The 25,911-nt window shown below is 36.6% G+C and overlaps 1 protein-coding gene across 20 annotated transcripts in view; it reads right to left on the bottom strand.

The window, feature by feature from the left end:
• The window catches only part of KIAA1328 (KIAA1328 ortholog), a 342,992-nt gene that overhangs the window by 195,807 nt on the left and 121,274 nt on the right, over positions 1 to 25,911 (bottom strand). For 16 of the 20 annotated variants that reach the window (XM_070629993.1, XM_008537390.2, XM_070629998.1 and 13 more), the window contains one exon: positions 15,213 to 15,340. The exons of 1 other annotated variant lie outside the window; for it this stretch is intronic. In XM_070629993.1, the coding sequence (XP_070486094.1) occupies positions 15,213 to 15,340 (128 nt within the window). The remainder of the gene's footprint in view (positions 1 to 15,212; positions 15,341 to 25,911) is intronic. 3 more of the 20 variants (XM_070630006.1, XM_070630010.1, XM_070630009.1) reach the window with 1 other exon arrangement.

The raw sequence follows: 25,911 nt of genomic DNA, 5'->3' as shown, positions 1-25,911 counted from the left end.
TCAGAGCATCCTTTAGCCTAGGGTTGATTTTGTCCCTTTACTGAGGCAAAACCCTTCTAAATACTGTACCTGATGCCAACCTGGCTGGTAGAAACAGGATCTATTTCCAGGCTTACATAAGTTCCAAGGATTGTTTGGTAGTTCTTTCTGCAGACTCATAGGGCTGCTGAGCCTCAAAAGAGGGGACGTGTCTGGGCAGCTGTGGGAAAAGGGACGGCAGCTTCGGCAGCTTCAAGCTCGCTTGAGTTCACCTTCCTGGCAGGGAGGGGCAGTCCATAGGGTCCCTGTGGAGCCAAGGAATAGCCCTAGCCCAGGTCTCAGAGAGGAAGCCCCACCCACCAAGCACAGTAACTTCTCAGACCCCAAGCAGAGACCGCAGCAGATCTACACAATGGGGCAAACACAGTCAGGGCCCACGTGCCTGAGTGCTCATAGTCCTGCTGAACCCCCAAAGATGGAACATGTACTGGCGGCTGCGGGAAGAGGCAGCAGCAGCTTTTAGCCCACTGGTGATCACTTTCCTGCTGGGGAGAGGAAGTTCATAGTGCCTCTGAGGCGCCAAAGAGTGGCCCTATCTCAATCCAGCAAGGAAGCCCCGCCCACCAAGCACAGTCCACAGAAGCGCCTGAACACACCCCAGGCTGGGGCAAGCACCCATAATACCCCCACAGCCTTCAGCAGACAGGGTGGGGCCAGAAACTCTGTTCCTGCTTCTGCATAGAGGTAACAGGTGGAATCTGCATCCAAAGAATACCACAAATGTCCTGACAAAAGATTAGCTCGTCAAACACCAAGAGAAACTGTAGCAACAATTCAGACCAGAAAGAAAACGACAATTCTTCAGAAACCAACCCTGAAGACACAGAAATTTACAACCTAAATGACAGAGAATTCAAAATAGTCATCATAAGGAAACTCAACAACTTACAAGAAAACATGGAAAGACAATTCAAGGAGCTCAGCCATAAAATGAATCTCTCTACCAAAGAGATTGAAACTATAAAAAAAAATCAAGCAGAAATTCTGGATATGAAAAACACAATTAGTGAAATAAAAAATAATCTAGAATTATCAAGAAACAGAATGGGGGCCTGGCCCGGTGGCGCAGCAGTTAAGCTCGCACGTTCCACTTTGGCAGCCCAGGGTTTGCTGGTTTAGATCCCAGGTGCGGACCTATGCACCGCATGTCAGGCAATGCTGTGGCAGGCATCCCACATATAAAGTAGAGGAATATAGGCACAGATGTTAGCTCAGGGCTAATCTTCCTCAAAAGTAAAGAAAAAAAGAAATAGAATGGATCTTATGGAGGAAAGAATTAGTCTTCTAGAAGATATAAATGTAGAAATTCTATAGGTAGAGGAGGAGACAGAATTAAGATTTTAAAAAAATGAAGGAATTGTTTGAGAAATCTCTGACTCAACTAGGAAAAACAACACAAGGATTATAGGTATTCAAGAGGGAGAAGAGAGGGGGAAAAGGAGAAGAGAGCTTTTTCAAATTTATTTTCAAAGAAATAAATGCTGAGAACTTCCCAAACCTGGGGATGGCTCAGGATTTACAAATAAATGAAGCTAATCAAACACTCAACTTCAACAATGCTAAAAGACCTTCTCCAAGGCATATAATAGTAAAAATGGCAAGAGTTAATGATAAATAAAAAATATTAGGAGAAGTAAGGCAGAAGAATATAACCTACAAAGGAAACCCTATCAGGCTTTCAGCAGATTTCTCAGCAGAAACCCTACAGTTAGGAGAGAATGGAGAGATATATTCAAAATACTAAAAGACAGAAACTTTCAGCCAAGAATCCTCTATCCAGCAAAACTTTCCTTTAGATATGATGGAAAAATAAAAGCTTTCCCAGATAAACAAAAGCTGAAGGAGTTTATCACCACCAGACCTCCCCTACAGGAAATAATTAAAGATGCCCTTACACAGGCAACAAAAAGTCAAAGGTCTACAAAGCTCTGAGCAAGGAGACAAATAGACAGACATGATCAGAACTTGCAGCTCTCTACCAGAATAGGAGGCAAAGACTCAATTACAACTTAAAAGAGAAAGGGAAAGAAAGCATCAAAAGTAATGATAAACATGTCAACTAAGCCACAAACTCACAAAATTAAAAACAGAACAATTTGTAATGCAATTACTCAGAAGGGGAGAGGAAAGGGAAGGAAATTGCTTAGGTTAATGGAGATAAGAGCCTTCGAGAAAATGATCTATCTCATCTCCAATATCTTTCATACAATCCCCATGGTAACCACTAAACAAAAAATCAGAGCAGAGCCACAATTCACAGAAAGTGAGAAAACTGAGAAATCCTCCTCAGAAAACCATGAAAATGAAATGGCAGTCAGAAATACAAAGGAAGAGAAAAAACAGAAACACAGAACAACCAGAAAACAAGAGATAAAATGGTGGTATTAAGCCCTCATATATCAACAATCACTCTAAATGTAAATGGACTGAATTCTCCAATCAAAAGACACAGAGTAGCTGGATGGATTAAAAAACAAGACCCAAAAATATGCTGCCTCCAGGAATTGCATCTCAGCTCCAAAGACAAACACAGGCTTAGAGTGAAGGGATGGAAGACAATACTCCAAGCTAACGGCAAACAAAAGAAACAGGTGTTGTCATACTTTTATCAGACAAAGCAGACTTCAACTTAAAAAAGACAATGAGGGACAAAGAGGGGCATTATATGATAAAAGGGACACTCCACCAAGAGGACATAACACTTATTAATATACATGCACCTAAACACAGGGGCATCAAAGTACATAAAGCAATTATTAACAGACCTGAAGGGAGAAGTTAACAGCAACACAACAATAGTAGGGGACCTCAGCATCCAACTCACATCACTGGACAGATCATCCAGAAAAAAAGTCAACAAGAAAATAGGAGATTTAAATGAAACACTTGATCAGATGGACTTAATAGATATATATAGAACATTCCATCCCAAAACAGCAGAATATACATTCTTCTGAAGTGCATATGGATCATTCTCAAAAACAGATCATATGGTGGGAAACAAGGTAAGCCTCAACAAATTTAAGATGACTGAAATCATCCCAACCATCTTTTCTGACTACAATGCTATGAAGCTAGAAATCAACAACAAGAAAAACACTGGGAAAGTCAGAAATATGTGGAAACTAAACAACATGCTATTGAACAACCATTGGATCACTGAAGAAATCAAAGGGGAAATTAAAAAATACCTAGAGACAAACGAAAATGAAAATACAACATACCAACTCTTATGGTATGCAGCAAAAGCAGTCATAAGAGGGAAATTCATAGCCATACAGGCCCACCTCAACAAGCAAGAAAAATCTCAAATACTTAATCTTACAACACACCTAACAGAACTAAAAGAACAAGAACAAACAAAGCCCAAAGTCAGCAGAAGGAGGGAAATAACAAAAATCAGAGCAGCAATAAATGAAATAGGGTCTAAAAGAAGTAAAAAGGATTAATGAAAATAAGAGCTGGTTCTTTGAGAAGACAAACAAAATTGACAAGCCCTTAGCCAGACTCACCAAGAAAAAAAGAGAGAAGGCTCAAATAAATAAAATTAGGAAAGAGAAGAAATTATAACAGATACTGCAGAAATACAAAGGATTATAAGAGAATACTATGAAAAACTATATGCCCACAAATTTGACAACCTAGAAGAAATAGATAAGTTCCTAGAGTCATACAATCTCCCAAAACTGAATCAAGAAGAAATAGAGAATCTGAACAGACTGATCACAAGTATAGAGATTGAAACAGTAATCAAAAAACTCCCAGAAAACAAAGTCCAGGACCAGATGGCTTCTCCGGAGAATTCTACCAAACATTCAAAGAAGATTTAGTACCTATCCTTCTCAAACTATTCTGAAAACTGAAGAAGATGGAACACTTCCTAACACATTCTGTGAGGCCAACATTACCCTGATACCAAAACCAGACAAGGACAACACAAAGAAGGAAAACTACAGGCCAATATCACTGATGAACTTAGATACAAAAATCCTCAAGAAAATATTGGAAACCGAGTACAGCAATACATTAAAAGGATCATATACCACAATCAAGTGGGATTTATTCCAGGGATGCAGGGATGGTTCAATACCCGCAAACTAATTAATGTGATATACCACATTAACAAATTGAGGAATAAGAATCACTTGATCATCTCAATAGATGCAGAGAAAGCATTTGACAATACCCAACATACATTTATGATAAAACCTCTCAATAAAATAAGTATAGAAACAAAGTACCTCAACACAATAAGGGCCATATACAATAATCCCTCAGCCAACGTCATACTTAATGGTGAAAAACTGAAAGCCATCCCTCTGAGAACTGGAACAAGACAATGGTGCCCACTCTCACCACTCCTATTCAACACAGTACTGGAGGTGTTGGCCAGAGCCATTAAGCAAGAAAAAGAAAGAAATGGATCCAAATTGGAAAGGATGAGATGAAACTTTCACTATTTGCAGATGACATAATTCTATATATAGAAAACACTAAAGAATCCACCAGAAAACTATTAGAAATAATCAAAAACTACAGAAAGTTTCAGGGTACAAAATCAATTTTAAAAAACCAGTTGCATTCCTATACACTAACAATGAATTAGTAGAAAGAGAAGTCAAGAATATAATCCTGTTTACACTCGCAACAAAAAGAATAAAATACCTAGGAATAAACTTAACCAAAGAGGTAAAAGAAGACCTGTACACTGAAAACTATAAAACATTATTGAAAGAAATTGAAGAACACATAAAGAAATGGAAAGATATTCCATGTTCATGGGTCCAAAGAATAAACATAATTAAAATGTCCATACTACCCAAAGCAATCTACAGATTCAATGCAATCCCAATCAAAATCCCAATGACATTCTTCAAGGAAATAGCACAAGGAATCCAAAAATTTATATGGAACAACAAAAGATCCCAAATAGCAAAAGCAATCCTGAGAAAAAGGAACAAAGCTGGAGGCATCACAATCCCTGATTTCAAAACTTACTGCAAAGCTATAGTAATAAAAAGAGCATGGTAGCGGGACCAAAACAGACAAACCCATCAATGAATCAGAATTGAAAGCCCAGAAACAAAACCACACATCTATGGACAGTTAATCTTCGACAAAGGAACCAACAACATACAATGAAGACAAGAAAGTCTCTTCAATAAGTGGTGTTTGGAAAACTGGACAGCCACATACAGAAGAATGAAAGTAGACCATTATCTTGCACTGTATACAAAAATTAACTCAAAATAGATTAAAGATTTGAATGTAACAATGGAAACCATAAAACTCCTAGAAGAAAATATAGGCAGTACACTCTGTGACATTGGTCTTAGCAACATCTTTTCAAATACCATGTCTACTTGGGCAAGGGAAAGAAAAGAAAAAGTTAACAAATGCATCAGTCTAAAAAGCTTCTGCAAAGCAAATGAAACCATGAACAAAACAGAAAGACAACCCACCAACTGGGAGAAAATATTTGCAAATCATTTATCAGACATGGGTTGATCTCCAAAATATATAAAGAACTCATACAACTCAACAAAAAAACCCAAACAACCTGATCAAAAAGTAGGCAGAGGAGCGGCCGGCCCAGTGGCATAGCAGTTAAGTTCATGCACTCCACTTCAGCGGCCCAAGGTTCACCAGTTTGGATCCCAGGCATGCTGTGGTATGCATCCCACATATAAAATAGAAGAAGATGGGCACAGATGTTAGTTCAGGGCCACTCTTCCTCAGCAAAAAGAGGAGGATTGGTGGCGGATGCTAGCTCAGGGCCAATCTTCCTTAAAAAAAAATAGGTAGAGGACACAAACAGACATTCTTCCAAGGAAGATATACAGATGGCCAAGAGACACATGAAACGATGCTCAATGTCACTAATTATTAGAGAAATGCAAATCAAAACTACAATGAGATATCACCTTACACTGGTCAGAGTGGCTATAATTACCAAGACAAAAAACAACAAATGTTGGAGAGAATGTGGAGAAAAGGGAACCCTCATACATTGCTGGTGGGAATGCAAACTGCTGCAGCCACTATGGAAAAAGAGTATGGAGATTTCTCAAAAAATTAAAAATAGAAATACCATATGATCCAGCTATCCCATTACTGGGTATTTATCCAAAGAACTTGAAATCAATGATCCAAAGAGATTTTATGCACCCCTATATTCATTGCAGTATTATTCACAATAGCCAAGACATGGAAGCAACCCAAGTGCCTTTCTATAGATGAATCAATAAAGATGTGGTACATACATACAATAGAATACCACTCAGCCATAAAAAAAGACAAAATTGTCCCATTTGCAACAACACGGATGGACCTTGAGGGTATGATGTTAAGCGAAATAAGCCAGACAGAGAAAGACAAATACTGCATGATTTCACTCATATGTGGAAGATAACAAATACGTGGATAAAGAGAACAGATTACTGGCTACCAGAGGGGAAGGGGGTTGGGGGTGGGCAAAAGGGACAAAGGGGCACATATGTATGGTGATGGATAAAAATTAGACTACTGGCAGTAAGCACAATGAAGTGTATTCAGGAACTGATAAACAATAATGTATACCCGAAATTACACAATGCTATAAACCACTATAATCCTAATAAAATTACTTAAAAAAAAAGTTAAGCTTGGGGCCAGCTCAGTGGCATAGTGGTTAGGTTCTCATGCTTCACTTTGGTGGCCTGAGGTTCGCAGGTTCGGATCCTGGGTATGGACCTAGCACCACTTGTCAAGCCACACTGTGGCAGCATCCCACATAAAATAGAGGAAGATTAGACAGATGTTAGCTCAGGGCCAATCTTACACACACACACACACAAAAAGGAAACTTTATATCCATTGAAAAACAAGGTTTTCTTCTCCCCCCAGCCCCTGGCAACTACCATTCTACTTTCTACGAGTTTGACTATTTTAGATACCTCATAGAAGTGGAATTATGTAGTACTGAGAATATCTTTTTAGTACTAGATTCTCTTTCCTATCACATGATGCCCTATGACAGATGGCACAGTCTTAGAGTCAAAGTCTACTTTAAATAAACACACAAAATAAATAGCCTTCTGAGATTTAGGATTTAGAACCAACGTCAAATAGTCAGATGTAGGGCAAAGAACCCTGACTCGAAAAAGAGTGACCATGAACCTAAGTTGTTCAATATACTTTGACCATTGTATCCCAATCATATGTAATTAGAGAACATACAAAGTTTAATGGCATTAATATTACATTACTAGCTAAAACACTTTTCAGATTTCATTTTGAATGTATAATCTACCAGTAAAAATCATATTTCTTCAAGTCAATAACCAGGTATTAATGTCTAGATTGCACTGAAAAATAGATTTTCTGATTTGAAAAGTATTTGTAGAATATGCAAATGTGTATAAAACTGTGCAGCCAGTACTAATTATCAATCAATTTGATTTGAAACAATTGACATTAAGACAATAGTAAATACATGTTTATAATGCTGATTTTGTTTTCAGTGATTATGAGACTTGTAGTATGTCACCAAATTATTATTATTCAATTTAGCCTGATTCGAGGATCTGGAGTAGGTATGTACTACTTTCAGTATAATGTATATAGATTGATCCCTTCTCTCACGTTGGTAGTGAATGTTTTATAATAATTTGTGTAGCTGTCTGAATAAACAGAAAAAGGCCATGAGAAACACGATAATGTGTAAAACATACTGAGAAGTAAAATACTTAAAAACTAGTAAGAATAACCCATTCTGCAGATTGGTGAGCTGACATGACAGCATCTTCAACACAAAATTCATATATTCAAATACCAGACAGAGAAACCAAGAATTTAGACAACTGAAAATAAAGATGTAAATTACCACAACACAAAGTCGAATGTTAACTATCTAGATAAAGATGTTCCAAAAACTTCATTATTTCCAAATACTCAAATACTACTATGACATACAGTTTGCTTAACGTCTTTGTCTGCGGCAGGCAGCTTTTCAGATGGCCCCAGTGATCCCTCTCCTGGTATTCATGCCCTTGTGTGTGAACATCTCCCTCTGCATATAGGCACGACCTATGACTTGCCTCTAACACAGCAAAGGTGATGAAATGTCACTCCCTCAATTAGGTTACACAAAACAGCAACTTCTGCCTTGCTAGTAGACCCTGCTGCCTTCTTGGCTTGCATATTTTGATGAAACAAGCAGCCACGTTGGAGAGGTTTACATGTCAAGGAACTGAATGTGGCCTCCAGTTCACAGACAGCCAGGAGGTCCCCAGTCCAAAGACCCACAAGGGTCTGCCAACTACGATGTAAGCATGAAAATGGATCCTCCTCTGAGTCAATCATATGAGAACTCAGCATCTGCCAATACCTTCATTGCAGCCTGAGAGAGCCTCTGAAGCACAGGAACCAACTAAGACTTGACTGGATTCCTGAACCAGACAAACTATGAGATAATAAATGTGTGTTTTAAGTCACTAGATTTTGTGGTAATTTGTTACAAAGCAATTGATAACTAACATGCCATCTTTAAAGTAGGGATATCGCACAGTCTGGTTGCGTGAATTAAATGACACGTAGCACATATGAAAAACTAAATTGCTTAAGATGCAGATACTAGATGGTTAGTTCTGCTCACTCTGGTCAAGTAACTTGTAGCATTCTATCCAGCAGCTGGGAGAATGTAGTTTACCTAGAATATAAAACATTTTTGGTAGCAAATAACTTTAGAGTAACTTATACCCTGCACTTTATTTTCATCGTATTATTTTAATTAATAGACTTTTTTAGAGCAGTTTTAGGTTTAAAAATTGAGCAGATAGGACAGTTCCCTTTTCCCCCCTCATGGTTTCCCTGATTTTTAACATCTTCCATTAGTGTAGTACATTTGTTACGACTGATTAACCAGTACCGAAGCACTATTATTACCTAAAGTCCATAAAATCTATCGTTTACATCAGGATGTGTCTTTGTGTTGTAGCCCAATTCTTACAGTTCACAGTGACACAGAAATTAAATAGGGACAATCACCTTAGGATTCAAAATTCATGCACAGTATCCCATATGCAGTCAAAAGAAGTTTGCTTAGACCCTAGACCCTCATTAGCATTGCAATTAATATCATTGGACTACACTTCAAATAAATCTGTGTCAAAATAAATCCTACAAACACTTTTAATATTAACTTTCCTTGAACAGAGAGTCTTTGCAACATATCTGATATAATACTAGATTTAATAAGGTTCACCCATCTGTCAAGGGTGGCATTTCTCATTCTTTTTTCCTTGGCTATTAAAAGTATATATTTTATTGACTAGTGTTGTTTATTGACTTAAGGGTACAGCTATTACAGTGGATTTGGGAAGCAGTCCTACAAGCACACTAAATTTACCAGCAAGATACCTGGATATTTTGAAATGGTCGTAATAGGGCTCCAAAAAGCAAAGCTCCAGGCACTATTCTGGAATCTTTTGATCTTGTGGTTACTTCAATCTTAGAACATTCACAACAATTTTTTTTCTTATTAAGGATTTTATGTCGCAAAAAAGGCAATACTTCTGGTTACTATTTAATTACATAAGAGTAAGTGATATATTGTGATCAGTGTTCAAGTTCAGGTGGTCACTGTAAAAGGGATAAAAAACACTGCACCTAAAGAAAAAAAAACTAGTCCCAAGAAAAATCAATATCTGAGTTTAGGTTTCAAAGAAGATGTCCTAAATGTCAGAATAATTTGAAGTTAATTTTTGTGCATGGTATGAAGGGTTTAAATTTCTCTTTTCTGCAAGTGTCCAATTGTCCCATCAACGCTTGTTGAAAAGATTATTCTCTCCCCCATTGAATTGCCTTAGCACTTTAGTTGAAAATCATTGACCATAATTGTTAAGCGTTTACTTCTGAATTAACAATTCTGTTCCATTGACTTATCTGCCCATAAGTCCATTATTATGGCAGTACTACACTGTTGTGAATATTGTATATATTACTTTTCTGCTTCTGCACAACAAATTACCACAAACATAGCAGTTTAAAATAACACAGATTCATCAGCTCAGAGTTCTGTAGATTAGAAGTCCAGGCAGGTTTAGCTAGGTTCTCTGTTTAGTTTCTCACAAGACTGAAATCAGGGGCCGGCCCGGTGGGACAACAGTTTAAGTTTGCACGTTCCGCTTCTCGGCGGCCCAGGGTTTGCTGGTCCGCGTCCCAGGTGCAGACACGGCACTGCTTGGTAAAAGCCATGCTGTGGTAGGCGTCCCATGTATAATGTAGAGGAAGATGGGCACAGATGTTAGCTCAGGACCAGTCTTCCTCAGCAAAAAGAGGAGGATTGGCAGCAGATGTTAGCTCAGGGCTAATCTTCCTCAAAAAAAAAAAAAAAAAAAAAAGACTGAAATCAAGGTGTCAGCTGGCCTGGCTCTAATTTGGAATATGTGAGGAAGCATATACTTCCAAGCTTGTTCAGGTTGTTGACAAAACACAGCTCCTTGTGGTTCTAAGACTTAAGTCCCCAATTTCCTGCTGTTGGTCAGAGACCATTCTCAGCTCCTAGCCCTCTCCATCTTCAATGCCAGCAACGGTGTATTGAATCCTTCTTATGCAGAATACAAGAACGACACGTAAAAATCAATTTTATTTCTGTTTACTACCAATGAACAATTCAAAAATGAGTACATTTAATAAAACCAGTGCAAGATTTGTACACTGAAAAAAGCAAAACATTGCCAAGAGAAATTAAAGATCTAAATGAATGAAAACACATTCCATGTTCATGGATTGCAAGACCCAATGTTGTAAAAATGGCAGTTCTTCCCAAATTGATCTATATATTCGTTGCAATCTCTATCATATTTCCAGCAGATTTTGATAACTTCTTTATTGCAGAAATTGATAAGGTGATCCTAAAATTTGTATGGAAATGCAAAGCAATAGGAATGGCCAGAGCAATTTTGAGAAAGAAGCGCAAAGTGGAAGATTATTCTTTCTAATTTCAAAATTTACTCTAAAGCTGCAGTATAGTAGATAGAATTTTACCTTGACTCTCATGACCTTTGACCCCTTGTGAAATGGTTTTACTCCCTTGACTATGTTGTGTTACATAGTAAAAAGGAGATTATCTAGGTGGGCTTAACCAATAAAATTGGGGCTTCTTATAACAAGCTCAAAGATAGCTTAGTATTAAATAGAACTAAAATAAACATTACATATTAAATACATATTAAAATGCAGAAATAAAATTAGAATTAAAATGGTAAGGAGTTCTATTATCATACAACTATATGTGGTAGTTGCAACAAAAAATTTAACCAAAAGAATACATGAAAATAATCACAGAATAAAAATTAGTCACATGACACTGTGGCCCTAAGCACTACAAAAACTCTTTTAACACAACTATAGAGACAATAATAACAGAAACGACCAAGAAACATTAAACATGTAGTCAGCAATGATTTATCTTTAGTGTATTTCAGATTCTGTCCAGTCCATGACCCAGACATAAATTAAGAAACATGGTATAAGTTATCACGGCAAAAATGGAAAAGTTTCTATAAAAGGCCTTTTGCCAGATCAGAACATCAGAGATTCATTAATATTCATTGCCCATGGCTAAAAAGTGATGGTGATTTTATCCATTTTATTGAAAAGGGAGAAATCTCAAGAAGATTCCAAATCTACCTTTCTTATCTACTTGCCAAAAAAATGAAGAGTTAAAGAAAATAGTAAGGCAGGCTTTCATACCAACATTTTTTAACTACAGTAGGAGAACCTATTCAAAATGCTGCCTAAGATTTCTCTTAATATAAAGAGTACTGAGGAAATACTGTAACACTTCTAAAATGGTATAGCCTATCAAATAAGACTAAAATAGAAGTTATAAGTATATAAGTTTGAGGTGACATTGTTTAAGTTCAGATTCACAAAAAAGAAATAACACTCAACTATGACAAGAAAAGCCATACTGTAAAATGTACATTGGCCAAAACTATGGTTACTAGATCCTCTCACGTCCACAACCAAGGTTATACTGTGGGTAGGCACTATTTCTTAAGATAAGGAAATGGAGTAACAGGCACACATCAATGAAATGTCTCAATCTAAACGGAACAAGTAAAGGACTTTTCTAGAATCCACAATGATGAATGAGTAATGTTGAATAAAATACAAAATGAACGTATGCATTCATCTTTGAAACAAAGCAATAAAAAGGATGGAGAAAAACAAGAAAAAAACTCACCTTGTAAATGCAACAATTTCTTTTCAAGGAAATGGCAGAGGTCAAAAAAGAAAATCATGAGCTAGGGCATTCTTCTGGAGAACTGCAGATTTAATAAAACTATAAGCAAACCTTAAAATATGCCATGTAATCCAGATGGCAACCAATGCAAAGAAGAAACAGAAAAAGGCTCTCAAAGTCAAATGGACACCTCATGAAAATGAAATGCTGCAATCTCCATCACAAAATCTGGAGATGAGTTTTCAAAAAAACTTATTCTGAGAACAAATAAAAATTTATGTTTACCTGACATTTTGGCTACTACAGGAAAAACAAATAAAGAGAGTTTTCTATCATCTCTAGTTTGTGCTCTGATTTTTAAAAACCTGTATGTCATATTAAGAGCCAAAGAAGGTTAGTCATAGAAACTAGAACATCTAAAGTGAATTTTCAACATTTTTTAATTATCTCAAGTTTTTCTTGTCTTTCTCCAAGAAACTATGGAGCCAGACCAGTTGGGTTCATATCTTGATTTACCAGCTTGCTAGCTGTATGACCTGGGCAAGTCACTCATTCTCTCTGTTTGGGATTCCTCGTCTGTAAAACGGGTATAATAACTTCATTGAGTTATTGTGAGGCATAAATGATTTAATATGTGTTAAGAGCTTAGAACAGTACCTGGCACACAGTATGTATCACAAATAAATTTGTTAAGTAAAAATAAAAATTCACTATTTATTAAGCCAAACCCTATTAGGGTTAGGCTCTGAGTGTACAAAGACCAATGCAACAGGATGACTGTTGTGAAAAAAGCTTGCTGAGGGAGATAGATGAATAAATAATGATTACAAAAGAACAAGGAAGGTGCTATAATAGAGATGGGCACAGTCTATTTGTGAGCACATAAAGAGGACATTTACCTCACTGCATCCTCATTTAGGGTCTCAGAGTCTTCACAATGATGCCCTTCCTGACAGGAAGTAGACTTGTTGGCTAAATTTACCCAGTTTCCACGAGGAAAGAAGAGAACATGTTTACCTTTGCTCAGCTAAGAGAAGCCTATCACAAAGAACAAACCAGATAACACAGGAAACAAGGTGATAAACTCCACTTGGTATTCAAAACGAAACATTTTCTTTCTCTAGGTTCAAATGGCAGCGCCTACAAGTGGCCTTTAACTCTCAACTTGGTTTTCATTGTAGATATACTTGACCACCAGGCACTTCCTGACAACATGGCTTAAAAATTTTCTCATTACTAAGTTAAAATAAAAATTCAGAAATATCTCTTTTTAAGGGTAAACTCTCTCGATACACTTGGCCAACATTTTCATTCTAGTATTTGTGATCTTTATAGTTTTGCCCCTCAAGGTCAAGGTTAAGAGAGGCAGTGTTAAAACTATGATTGGTCTCTAGTGAAAACCTCCAAGAATCCCTAGCTTAAACATAAAACACTAATACCTGAGAAAATTTTATTTTCCCCCAATTTCAGAGGTAAATAGAAAAAGGGTTAGATCTCCTTATCTAATGTCTTAGAGCCCCCTTAGTGACTATTTCTTGACTCTCAGTTTATATCTTTAAGGTCATAAGACTCTACACTGGCAATTCAAAGACCCTTCTGCTTCCCCTCCCATACCCTTGCCAAATAGCTTGCCCTCCATTTTTGTGCCCTCTCACACACCTATGTCATGCAGAATGAGGAAGTGGAAATGCAAAAATAAAGGTCAGAAATATGATCTTCATGTTAAAACTTTCTCTAGCCCACTCAAGAGAGCAATAGGCAAGGATCACCTTAAAACTTCCCTGTACTGTTTTCAAAGTGGCAGGGAAAATCCAGATAAATAATCATTAGATGCCACCTTCTTTGCCTCATTTTATAGCCTAGGTTTCGAGAAAACAGAACAAAAGAAAGTATTTCAAATTAGAATACAAACAAACCATTCATACTTTGGCCATTTCTTATAAATGTTGTGATAAAAAACAAAAGGATATGTTAAAATTCTAAGCTATATCACCTTCTAGCAAAATGACTATTTTTTCTTTTTTCCTTTTCCTATTACCAAACTTTAGGCTCAAAACTGAAGTTTTCTTGGCCAAAACTTCTAAACCCATCTGAGACAGTTGTCTCTAGGTGGAACAGCAATAGTGTTTTTCAGAAGGTTTGCAAAAAGCATTCAGGACCTGATGCTATTCAAAGGGGGAGGGTAACACTTTGGTACATTATTCTTGCTCTAATACTTAATATGAATGACTTTGACCCTACTATTCGTTTTTTTTCTACAATTTTTTAATACATAAGGTTTGTCTTCATCCATTTAAAGATTTAAACTCATGTGAATATGAAAAAGATATTAAGCATCACTTGCTAGAGGGCAAGAAGTCAGTATTTAGAGCTTGTTTCACATCACGACTGGCGGGGTTCTGAACATTCATGTAATTATCTGATATATACCACTTGATATGTATATAAGGGTTTATATACAAACACTCTAATATATATTTATGTAATTAATACACATATAAAAATCATGTAAAATATTCCAATTTTCTCAAATTAAAGCTTTTACTAATCACCGAGTTACTTTTATTATACCAAAAATGTAAACATGAATTAGGAAAGGCTTATTAGTGTTTTCTACAAGGACAATGAGTAACAAACAGCCCACCTGACCTTCGTTAAGCAACAGAGCAGTGAGTTTTCTTTACCATTCCTGCTGTGCTTTCATACAACCAGGAGCTTCCCTACTGACCCACAGCCTGCTTCAAGTAGTTATTCCTGACCTCTGGGTCCCAGGAACAGGAAAGGAAAATAGAAGAGTGAAGTAAAAGACACAAATTCAATCACATGCTGTATTTGCATGTTTTAAGCTAATATTATATACTGTGAGACAATTTAAGTAAAAGGCAAATGACTCTTCTGACACCTTGCTGATCCATTAAAGAAAAGGTAAGAAGATGCTTACCTGTTGTTCCTGCATTCTAGCAGCACCCAGTTCTGAGAGAGACATGGTGAGCTTCTCTTGCTGGTCTGATAGATATTTCTGATAGAGGCTTAGAAGTTCTTGGCATTCTCTATACTGTAGCTGAAGAGGTAAGATTGTAAATTAAGGGAAAAAAACTAATAAATGGACTCAAACTGCATCCATAAGTGCTGTTTTTCAGATTCTAATAAACAAAATAGAGACAGAAATGCAATCATATTTGGTGAAAGGGCAGGTAAGTGTAGTCTTCGGAACAACACAGTACATAAATCCCCCCCAAAATCATGAAACAATAATTCACAAGGAAAGTAGCAATGGTCATCCCATTTGAAGAGAAATTTCTCTCTCAAATCTCCGAATTTGAATAAATAAAAACAAATAGCAACACAAGCAAAAGAATGGAAGTTGGACCCCCACCTCACATCATATACAAACAGTAACTGAAAATGAAGCTAAAACTATAAAGCTCACAAAAGTAACTCTTTGTGACTTTGGATTGGGCAATGATCATCCAAAAGCACAGCAACCAAAGAATAAATAAATAACCTGGACTTTAAAATTAAAAACTTTGCTTCAAAGGACATATAAAGAAATTGAAAAGACAACCTCCAGAATGAGAGAGAATATCTGCAAATCATATATATGCTAAGGGACTGGTATCCAGAATATATAAAGACCTTACATTACTCAACAATAAAAAACTATTGACCTAATTAAGGATGGGCAAACGACTTGAATAGACATTTTGCCCCCCAAAATATACACATGGCCAAGCAGCACAAGAAAAAATGCCCAACACCATGAGCCATCAAGGAAATGCAAATCAAAAGAATAATGCAGTACCACTTTGTTTCTACTAGGATGGCTATCATCAAAATGCCTGACTATAACAAGCACTGACAAGGATGTGGAGAAATTAGAACCCTCCTACATAGCTGATGGGAATCTAAAATGCTGCTTTGGAAAACAAATTAACAGTGACATAGAGTTACCATATGACCCAGCAATTCCACTCCTAGGCATACACCCAAGAGAACTGAAAATATACGTCCATGCAAAAACTTGTACATGCATAGTTAGAGCTGCATTATTCATAATAGTGAAAAAGTGAAAACAACCTAAGTGTCCACAAAGTGATAAATGGATAAACAAAATGTGGTATATCTATACAATGGAATATTAGTCAGCCATAACAAGAAACAAAGTATTGCTCCATGCTACAATATGGATGCACCTTGAATACACTGTGCTAAAGAAGCCAGGCATAAAAGGTCACATTATATTATTTCATGTATATGAAGTTTTTGTTTTCTTTTTTTTATTATTTTTAATTTTTTTGCTGAGGAAGATTCACTCTGAATAATATCTGTGCCAATCTTCCTCTATTTTCTAGTATGTGGGCCACCAGCACAGCACAGCCACTAACAAATGGTGTAGGTCTGTGCCTAGGAACTGAACCTGGTTCTGGTTTGGTTCTACTGAAGCAGAGTGTGCTGAACTTAACAACTAAGCTACCAGGGCTGGCCCTGTTTTGTTTTTTTAAATACTTCTTCCAATGAGCCAGGGAAAAGAATACTTAGTTCTAAGTATACCAGATCACAAATAAGTGATATTCATCCATGTCCACCTTCTGTCCTCTTCTCTAGTTTTCTGAAATACCTATTATATAAGAAAAGCTAAAGGGAAAAAAAGAAATGTCCAGAATAGGTAAATCTAGACAGACAAAGTACGTTAGTGGTTGCCAGGGGCTGGGGGAGGGAAATAGAAAGCAGCTGCTAACGGATACACTGAGTTTTGTGGGGGAGGTAATGAACACGCTCTGGAATTAGATGGTTGTGTTTGCAAAGCTTTGGGAATATACTCAAAACCACTGAATCATAAACTTTAAAGGCGTGAATTTTATTGTATGTGAATTACTGTTCTGGTAAAAATAATTACTGCCCAATATACATAGAAAGTTCTAACTATATTAAACATAAGGGATTATAATTAGATTTTTGTCTTGTTTGTTTGGTTTTGCATAATGTCAGTCAGTTAAGTCAATGTTTCATTAATAGAACCATCATCAGGAAATTTTCTGCCCATATTCCTCCCTACATATTTGACAATCTAGTATGAGTAACACAGCAACCCATCCTACAGCACTCTCTCCCCCAGCTCCTCAAAAGTGCAAAGTGCTCAAGGTGAGGACGCTCAACTGCAGAGAGCAGGTATCTGGGAGAAAAAAGGTTCTCTGCAAGAGGGAATTCTGTTCCTGACTTCTCATTGTGGTAATTCCCTCCCCAAACCCATTTTTCTCTCAGATCATTTCTGAATCTCCCCCTCACATTTAATTATGTATGCTGTTGATATAAAAATTACTGCCCAATGAGATTACTCTGTATAAATACTTTTATAACAGGTCATCATGATTAAGAGTGGGAATAATATGTTTTAAATGTCAAAAATGGTGACTGGTTTCAGTATTCCTTAACATTTTCATAACCTAATCATTGCTTCTGGGCAGATTCCTGTTCTAATAACTTTTGCCAATCATGACTGCATAAATAACCAATTGCTTCATTATTCTCATTATTAACCTTTAACAAAAAAAAAAACGGAGCCAGAGATGGCTTGTAGAAGAGGAGCTGGTTCACAGTGAAAAGATAGGTTAGTTACTAAGCTTAAAGAACACATTAATTAGAAGAGCTTGTAAAATATTCAACATCATAAAAACAACAACAATAGAATGAACAGTGATCTAAATAAACTAATATGTTTTCAAAGTCACTCTATATCAGACCAGGCTGGTTTTACATTTCCATGCTTTTTGTCAGCAAGCTCCAAAAGACAATGATTTGTGGTGGTCCCAGGAGTCTCTGCCAGCTATGATGTATATAAAAAGAATTTTTTATTCTAGTTGTTACCATAGGCAGTAATGTTTATAGTAGGTGAACATATTAGCCTGGATGCAGTATATGAATTTTACTCTTGAAAAAGCCAGCACAATTATACAGCCTAAGAGTTAAATGTCAGCATTTGAAGACAAATTATAGGCAAATTCATTTAAACACATGTTATGTGGCAGAATATAAAAACAGGCAGTCCTATCTTTATTAATTTTTATAGCTGTCTTGATTCACCAGAGTTTGAAATGCTCCCTTTTTCATGGAAAATCCAAAATATATGTCCATGCAAAACAGATGCCTTCTTCTCTAGCACAGTGAAACTTAAACCCTTCAACTGAAGAGAGAGATTTATGCTAGTAAACTGTGAGCATTTTGAGGGAGGAAGAATAGTAAGGAAGAAGACATATTTAACTCAGCGCTGGCCAAATGACAGAAAAGAATGCAACAGATGTAGAAAATCCTAAGGGAAGGTGTATACCAAATCATGATGTGAATCTAACACAGTGGTGTTAGCACACTAGCGTCAACACACTGTTAATGAGAGAAATGGCAGTCATCATGACCTCATCAAAGAAACATAAATAACATAAATAAATATAAATTAATATTAAGCAAGATCACATCAAAACCTAAACATCAAATTAATTAGCTGAAATGGCTGCTGGAAATGGTCATTTTGCAAAGCTTAAGGCCTTACTTCAAAATGCGTTATAAAGAAAAATAAAACTAAAGATCAAAGCAGAACGAATAGGGAGATAAAAGAATAAAAATCCTGTGTGAAAGAAAAGTCAGAGGCAGAGGGAGAAGGACCAGAAGACAGGATATCCTACTAGCAGGCTGCCAAAGTAGCAAGTAATTGTCTTAAGCTGGAATAATTCCTATGATGTAGCAGAGATTCCACCCCCCATCCTTGCCTTGGATATCTGGAATACTTGGATCTGGTACTTAGTAATCTTGATGTAATAAAGAACCAAATGAAGGGAGGTCTGCATGAGAGAAGAAAATGAAGAATCATTAAATTTTTTTAAAAATTCGTTTTTGGAACCAAGACTCCTTGGAAAAACAGCTGATTCCCATTTTAGGGTAGGGAAAATACAAAGTGAGCTTGAAATATCTTGTTATACTATAATGCAAGAAAGTGTTCAAAGACAAATGGATGGGGGCTTGTCATAAGGAATAGGAGCAACCCTGAAGGGGACTCTCATTAACCAAATTTGGGACAATTTGAGCATCAAAAAGAATGACTCTAATTAATAGTAAACTGAATAAACAAAAATCTACCAGTTCATAATGATACTTCAAAAAGAAAGAGAAGAGTTCAAGGGGAAAAAAGGGAAGCCCTTCTTTACAGAAGAATGCTAATTACTTAGAAGAAACGGTCAAATTTTAAAAATCTCCATTTTACAATCCCCAGTGTAATAACTAATTCAGATAAGGATCATTAATAGATACTGAAACCAGTAAGTGAAAGGCTAATAAATAAGATATTCATAAGGTGTCAAGATTACTTACTTGCAGCAAAGAAGAAAATGTACCTTTAAATGGTGAAATCTGGTAGTCATCACCCAAACAAAGTGATTAATTTAGGATTATTAATAGTGGAAAACCCAGAAGCTACGTATCCCCTAATGTATGACGTAGGCAACATGACCTATGAAATATTCTTGCTAAATGAATCTAATCAAATCTGTAAACCGAACTCCCATTTCACAGGAATTAGAAGAAATAAAGGAACAAGTTAAATTATACTACAAGGAAAAAATCAGCCAAATCGGGAATGTGAGAGATTTTGCAAAGTACTTGGCCTGAAATCTTCAAAAAGTCAATGTTATAGGGGAAAAGAATGGGGTGAGGGGCCTATTCTAGATTAAGAAATCAAAGACACAACCAAATGCAACCCATTGGCTCAGGCAGAAATATAGTCATAAAAGACATTCTTGGGACAATTACAGAAAGTGGAATATGGACTTAATAACAGTTGTTTATGGAATTACTGCTTATTTTCTTAGGAATCTTAAAGTGGTTTATAAAGATAAAGGTTTCTATTCTTATGAGACAAGTGTGAAGTATTTAGGGGTGACATGACACCTTCGACTTTAAAGTGGTTCAGAAAAAAAGTGAGGAAATAAATTTTTATATATGTACGTAAACAAATTTATTTATATCTTCATAAATTTATATATTTATTTCTATAAATTCATAATGTAAATAAAAACAAATATATGAATATTTATAAATAAATATATATATTTATATACATATATATATGAGAGGAGGCAAAGAAAATATAGCAAAATGTCAACAACTATGGAATCCAGGTAGCAGGTATATGGTGGTTCATTGCAGTATTCTGTCAACTTTTTTATATATTTGAAAATTGTCATAATAAAAAGTTATGAAAAACCTTTTCTGGTTTTGGTTTTTGCTCATTTTGGTTTTTTTTTGTGTGTGTTTTCTTCTTTCTACTATTATTCAGTCTCTTCTTGTCTTTCTTATTCCACTCTAAGTTATCATGGGAGAAGCAGAACCCTAAGCATCAGGTCAGACTCCTAAGAGCTCTCTACAACTCTATGTATGCAAGGTCATTAAGTCAGGTAACAAACTGTTAGTATGAGCTGATTATATACTAACTGGAACCAGTCCTTTGAGCCAAGAATAGGCACATTCAAGGCAGCAAAAGACCATGTAAAAAAGGCCTGTCAAGGTTCTTCCAGTCATTTAACAAAGGCAGTCGTGTAGAGTGCATAAAAGCACAGACTTAAGTGTCATCCAACATTCTTGGCTCAAATCTTAATTCTGGTACTTAGTAATAAAGTAACTTCGGACAAATAACTTCTATGACATTCTCATCTGGGGATAATAATACCTACCTCCCACCTCACAGGGCAACTATGAATATAAATGAGATAATAAATGAAAAGCACTTAGCATAGTGCAGAGCACAAAGCATATACTCAACAGATTTTTTAAAAAGACATCGAGGGGACAAGAGATAAGTGCTGGCGAGGATGGAGAAAAGGGAAGCTTTGTGTACTGCTGATGGGAATGTAAGTTGGCGCAGCCATTATGGAAAACAGTACGGAGATTCCTCAAAAAATTTTAAAAACAGAACTACCACATGATCCAGCAATCTCACTTCTGGGTATATATCCGAAGGAAATGAAATTGCTATCTTAAAGAGATATCTATACCCTAATGTTCAATGCAGCATTATTTACAATAGCCAAGACATGGAAACAACCTAAGTGTCCGTCGACAGACGAATGGATTAAAAAAAAAAAATGTGGCATACACACACAAGCACACCCACGCGCGCACACACACACACACAGAGGAATATTATTCGGCCTTAGAAAAGAAGGAAGTCTCATTTGCAACTACATGGATGAAACTTGAGGGCATTATGCTAAGCGAAATAAGTCAGAGAAAGACAAATACTGTATGATCTCACTTATATGTGGAACCTAAAAAACAGAACTCATAGAAACAGAGAGTAGACTGATGGTTGCCAATGGCTGGGGGGTTGGGGAAAGGGGTGATGATGGTCAAATGATACAAACTTCCAGTTTTAAGACAAGTAAGTTCTGGAGAACCTAATGTAAAGCATGGTGACTATAGTTAACAATACAGTCTTGTGCACTTGAAAGTTGCTAAAAGAGTAGATCTTAAATGTTCTCACCACGTACACACACAAACACACACACAAAGGTAACCATGTGAAGTAACGTACATGTTACCTAACCTTATTGTGCTAATCATTTCACAATATACACACATACCAAATCATCACATTGTACACCTTAAACTTACACAATGTTGTATGTCAAATATATTTCAATAAAGCTGGGAAAAAAAGACATCAAGGGGCTGAAAGAGATTTAAACAAATAAAGATAACATGTTCTATGAGAGACATTTAAATACAGGGTGCAGCGGAGATTTAAAAAATGAGGGTGAGTGGTCACTCTGACCACATGGGGAGAAGTCAAGACAGACTCCAGAGAAGATGTGACCCCACGAATGAATTCTGGAAAAGGAGTATATAGATTCACTGGGTAGGTAGGGTGGGGAGTACCCTCGGCTGAGAGATCATCAGAAGCTTAAGCATGGAGAAATAAAACCAACAAACAAGTTAACGGGACTGCAGGTAGTACAGCATAGATGGTTAACTGGTCTTGAGTAGGGTTAGAGTGAGTGAAGAGGTTGCAGAGACGAGCAGTGGCCACATCTTGAATGTCACACTAAGTTGTTTGGATTTTATTTCTATATAACTCACTGATGTCTTACAGCCGTTTTGTATTTATAAAGATACTTTTGGTAGGAATGTGAAGGATGGATTGAAGGGCTTGAGACTAGAATCAAGGCAACCAGTTAGAAAATTGCTATAACGGTCTAAGCAAGAGATAAGGGGGGGGCCTGGATTGAAGTAATAATGGTAGGAATTACAGGAGAGGGGGTTAAAAAGGGAAATTTCAGACACTGTCAACTTATGAATTGGGTGATGAGATAGATGATGAGATGCACAGTTGCATTTACCAAGGCAGACAATGCAGAATAAAGAAAAAGTTTGGGGGGAGGGAGTGCAAATTTAGACACACTGAGTTGGAGATGCTTGGGACGGAATATTTAGTCCAGATGGTCAATAAGGCACACTTGGATCCCTGGGCCTGAAATTCAGAAAAGAAGTCTCAGTAGAAATAGAGTTTGAGAGTTAATCACTTTATATGTGGTGACTGAAGACAAGAAAGTGTGTAACATTGTCCAGGGAGTATGTAGTTTTGTTCATTCATTCTTTCTTTCATTCAAAAAACAAGCTCCATAAAGGCAGGAATGTTTGTCAGTTTTGTATACTGCTGAATTCCTTAGCTTATATAATAGGTTCTCAATAAAAATTTATTGACTAAATACATTTACTGAGTACATTAACATCTGAGATTGTGCTAGATGCTAGACATACAATGATGAACAAGACCAACACTGTCGCCTGCAGGGAACTTACCATCCAGCAAGGAAGGCAGGTAACCAAACACATACTTACAATAACGAATGATGAAAGTAATGGCAAGAACATTATATAGTGCTATGTGAGCACCTCCTAAGGGGACCTACACAACTAAGGAACCAGGCAAAGCCTCTTGGAGAAAGAAATGTTCAAACCAAGAGAAGAGAAGAGGGCCAGTGTAACAACAACATGTAAAAGGCAGGCAGGGCAAAACAATCAACAAAAAGATGCAGTCAACTGTGTCCAATGCTACAGAGGCCACAGGAGTTAAAGACTGAGAGTTGAGGAGGCTATGGGTAACCCTTGCCAGAAAACAAGTTTGATATACTTAGGTGTTCACCATTTCCCCACTGTTTTGGTAGATGAACTTTACGCTATTTTCAATAAAAGAAAGAAGCTTCTGGACAAAAAGAGATGTTTTACTCATGGTACCCTGAGGTAAAAAGAGCTGATCATGTGGCTCCAACTCTAATGCAATCCATTAGTCACAAGACTCCCAGGGAAATACAGAACTCAAAGATTTTCACTACGGCAGTGAAACTGCCACTATCAACACCTACATAGTATATAATTATAAAGACAGCATATACTGTGTATTTTCCTAAGAATGTTTTGCCTGTCCCTAATCCTAGGAAATTCCTACTTAGCCTTTCAAACTTAGTTTTTATGTCACTCTTCCTCCAAGCTTTCACTGACCTCCTAGGCAGAGTTAAGCACCTTTAATACAGTAAATAGCATATAGCTAAAGTTATCTGATTATATCACTATCACCTAAAGTGGCCTGTGTGTTCATCACAGTACTATATTAATCCTAGGACTATATTAATCCTGGTATCTCTCTAGTACACAGTAGGCTCTTCAAAAATGTTGTAGAATGAATAAAGTAGTAAAAGTAAAAGAGTGCCTACTGAATTTTATGTTAGCTTTGGGTTTGGAAGTGAAACAAATCAGAGACAGACCATATGGTCTTTAAACTAGCCAAGAGGATGCCTAAAAATACCGATTCATTAAAAATTTTAAATTGTTCTAATCTCACAAGATTTTCCCATTTTGAAGAAAACATGGTTTCTGACCATGCCCTATTTCTCACCTCAAAATCATTTCCTTTTTTCCCCTTTCAAAAAAGAAGTACACATTTTCTGAGGTAAACACTGAGGTTCAAATTATATATCTAGTTTGGTACTCAATGACAATATGCAATAGAAAATGGATTGCTGGTAAAAGAAAAACTGATAACAAGATGAACTGATTAGCAGAGCTGGACAAGAATTTCATATGAATACTTACACCCTTTCATTAAGTTGTGATCTGTGCTGGAGTATAACACACTGATACAAGTCTAAAATTTTCCATTTAATTAAAGTAAGAAATTTATGGCAAATTCTGTGCAAGACCATAGTGTTTCTCAATTTCCTGATGATAGCAGTCTGGTGGGGAGGGGAACAAATCTTCAAATCAAACAAGGGAAAACTCAGTGTTCTGGACACTTACAAAGGGAAAAAAAAGTCAAACGCCTCACCCAGTTTCTTCAGGATTCTACTCATTCTGCTTCAACAATAGCAACAAAACATGAGCCATGGACAGATATCTATCTAATTAGAGTATTTAACTAGCTTTTAAGAGTTTTCTATGCATTTCTATCCTGTTTCTTGCAGAGTTGCAAAACAAGATGGGGCAGAAACACTTCAAACTGAAATGCTTTAGATTCTGTCTTCTCTTCAGATCACTAGAGTCTTGAGGTTTTTCAGGAAACCAACTACACAATGGAGACCCAAGGTTTATTTCTCCAACTTCGAAGGTAAGGACACATTTAAAAGTTCATATGCAGACGTCCTAAAAAGCAGGCTATCAATGTCCCAGATTGATCAGGATTTTGATTTCTTTAGTTCCTCTTGATATAATACTCTAAGGATACACATTTTCAAGCATTCATGGCAGACATTAAAGACAAGGTTGCAAAAACATTTCTACTGAAAGTCATACATCTTCTCTTGCTTCTAACCTCCTTAAAAATTTATCTTTTGTTAAAAAGTGCCATGTTTCAGCTAGACCTGAAGGAGAAGTATTTTCTCCATTTGGAAGGCTGCTTTAAATCAATTCAGCCTTTTTTGAGTTACAGGAACTAGCCAAAGTTGTAGAAGAAAAGGCTCCACCCCTCATCAGACGTTACTTAAAAAGGTGAACTGCAGTAACAACGACTAACACTTAAAAATTTCCAAGTTCAAAAAGGGTGAATTCCTGACAATACAGACCACTGAAAATAGTCTGCACAGTAAGCTCTCTAGACTCTGACAGGCCAATAAATGAAGGTGCGTGTACAATACTTTATGAAAAAGAGCTAAACATACCAAGCTGGGGCCTACTGGCTCCAGCCAGGAGAAACAGGCTAAAAGCTCCTTAGAAAGAAGTCATCTCATTCTGATCCCTATTTTTAAGCAGAAGAGATTCACTCTTGTCATTAAATTAAAAGCCTCCATGAACTATCAATATCAATATAAATGATACCTCCCTCTTGTCATACTCCTGTATTTGTCTACTTGAACTATTTTTGCTGCTATATAAGACCATTCATTTCTGAGTGAAAATGTAAACTGCGTTTAAGAGGTCCCTTAATCTTCTCATTTCCAAACTAAGGATTAATCCAGTGGCATTATGCGTTCCTCACACAGTTCGTCTTCCAGCTCTTAGAATTTTTGTGCTTGCCATCTCACCCTTCTTCAGAGTCTTTATTAGAGTTCTCTTCTAAGAGTCAGATACTACCATCACCTATCACACAATTAAATGCTTATCAT

This window comes from Equus przewalskii, chromosome 7, assembly GCF_037783145.1.
Source record: "Equus przewalskii isolate Varuska chromosome 7, EquPr2, whole genome shotgun sequence".
Classification (NCBI taxonomy): Eukaryota; Metazoa; Chordata; class Mammalia; order Perissodactyla; family Equidae; genus Equus; species Equus przewalskii.
This window is presented reverse-complemented; position numbering and strand designations above follow the sequence as displayed.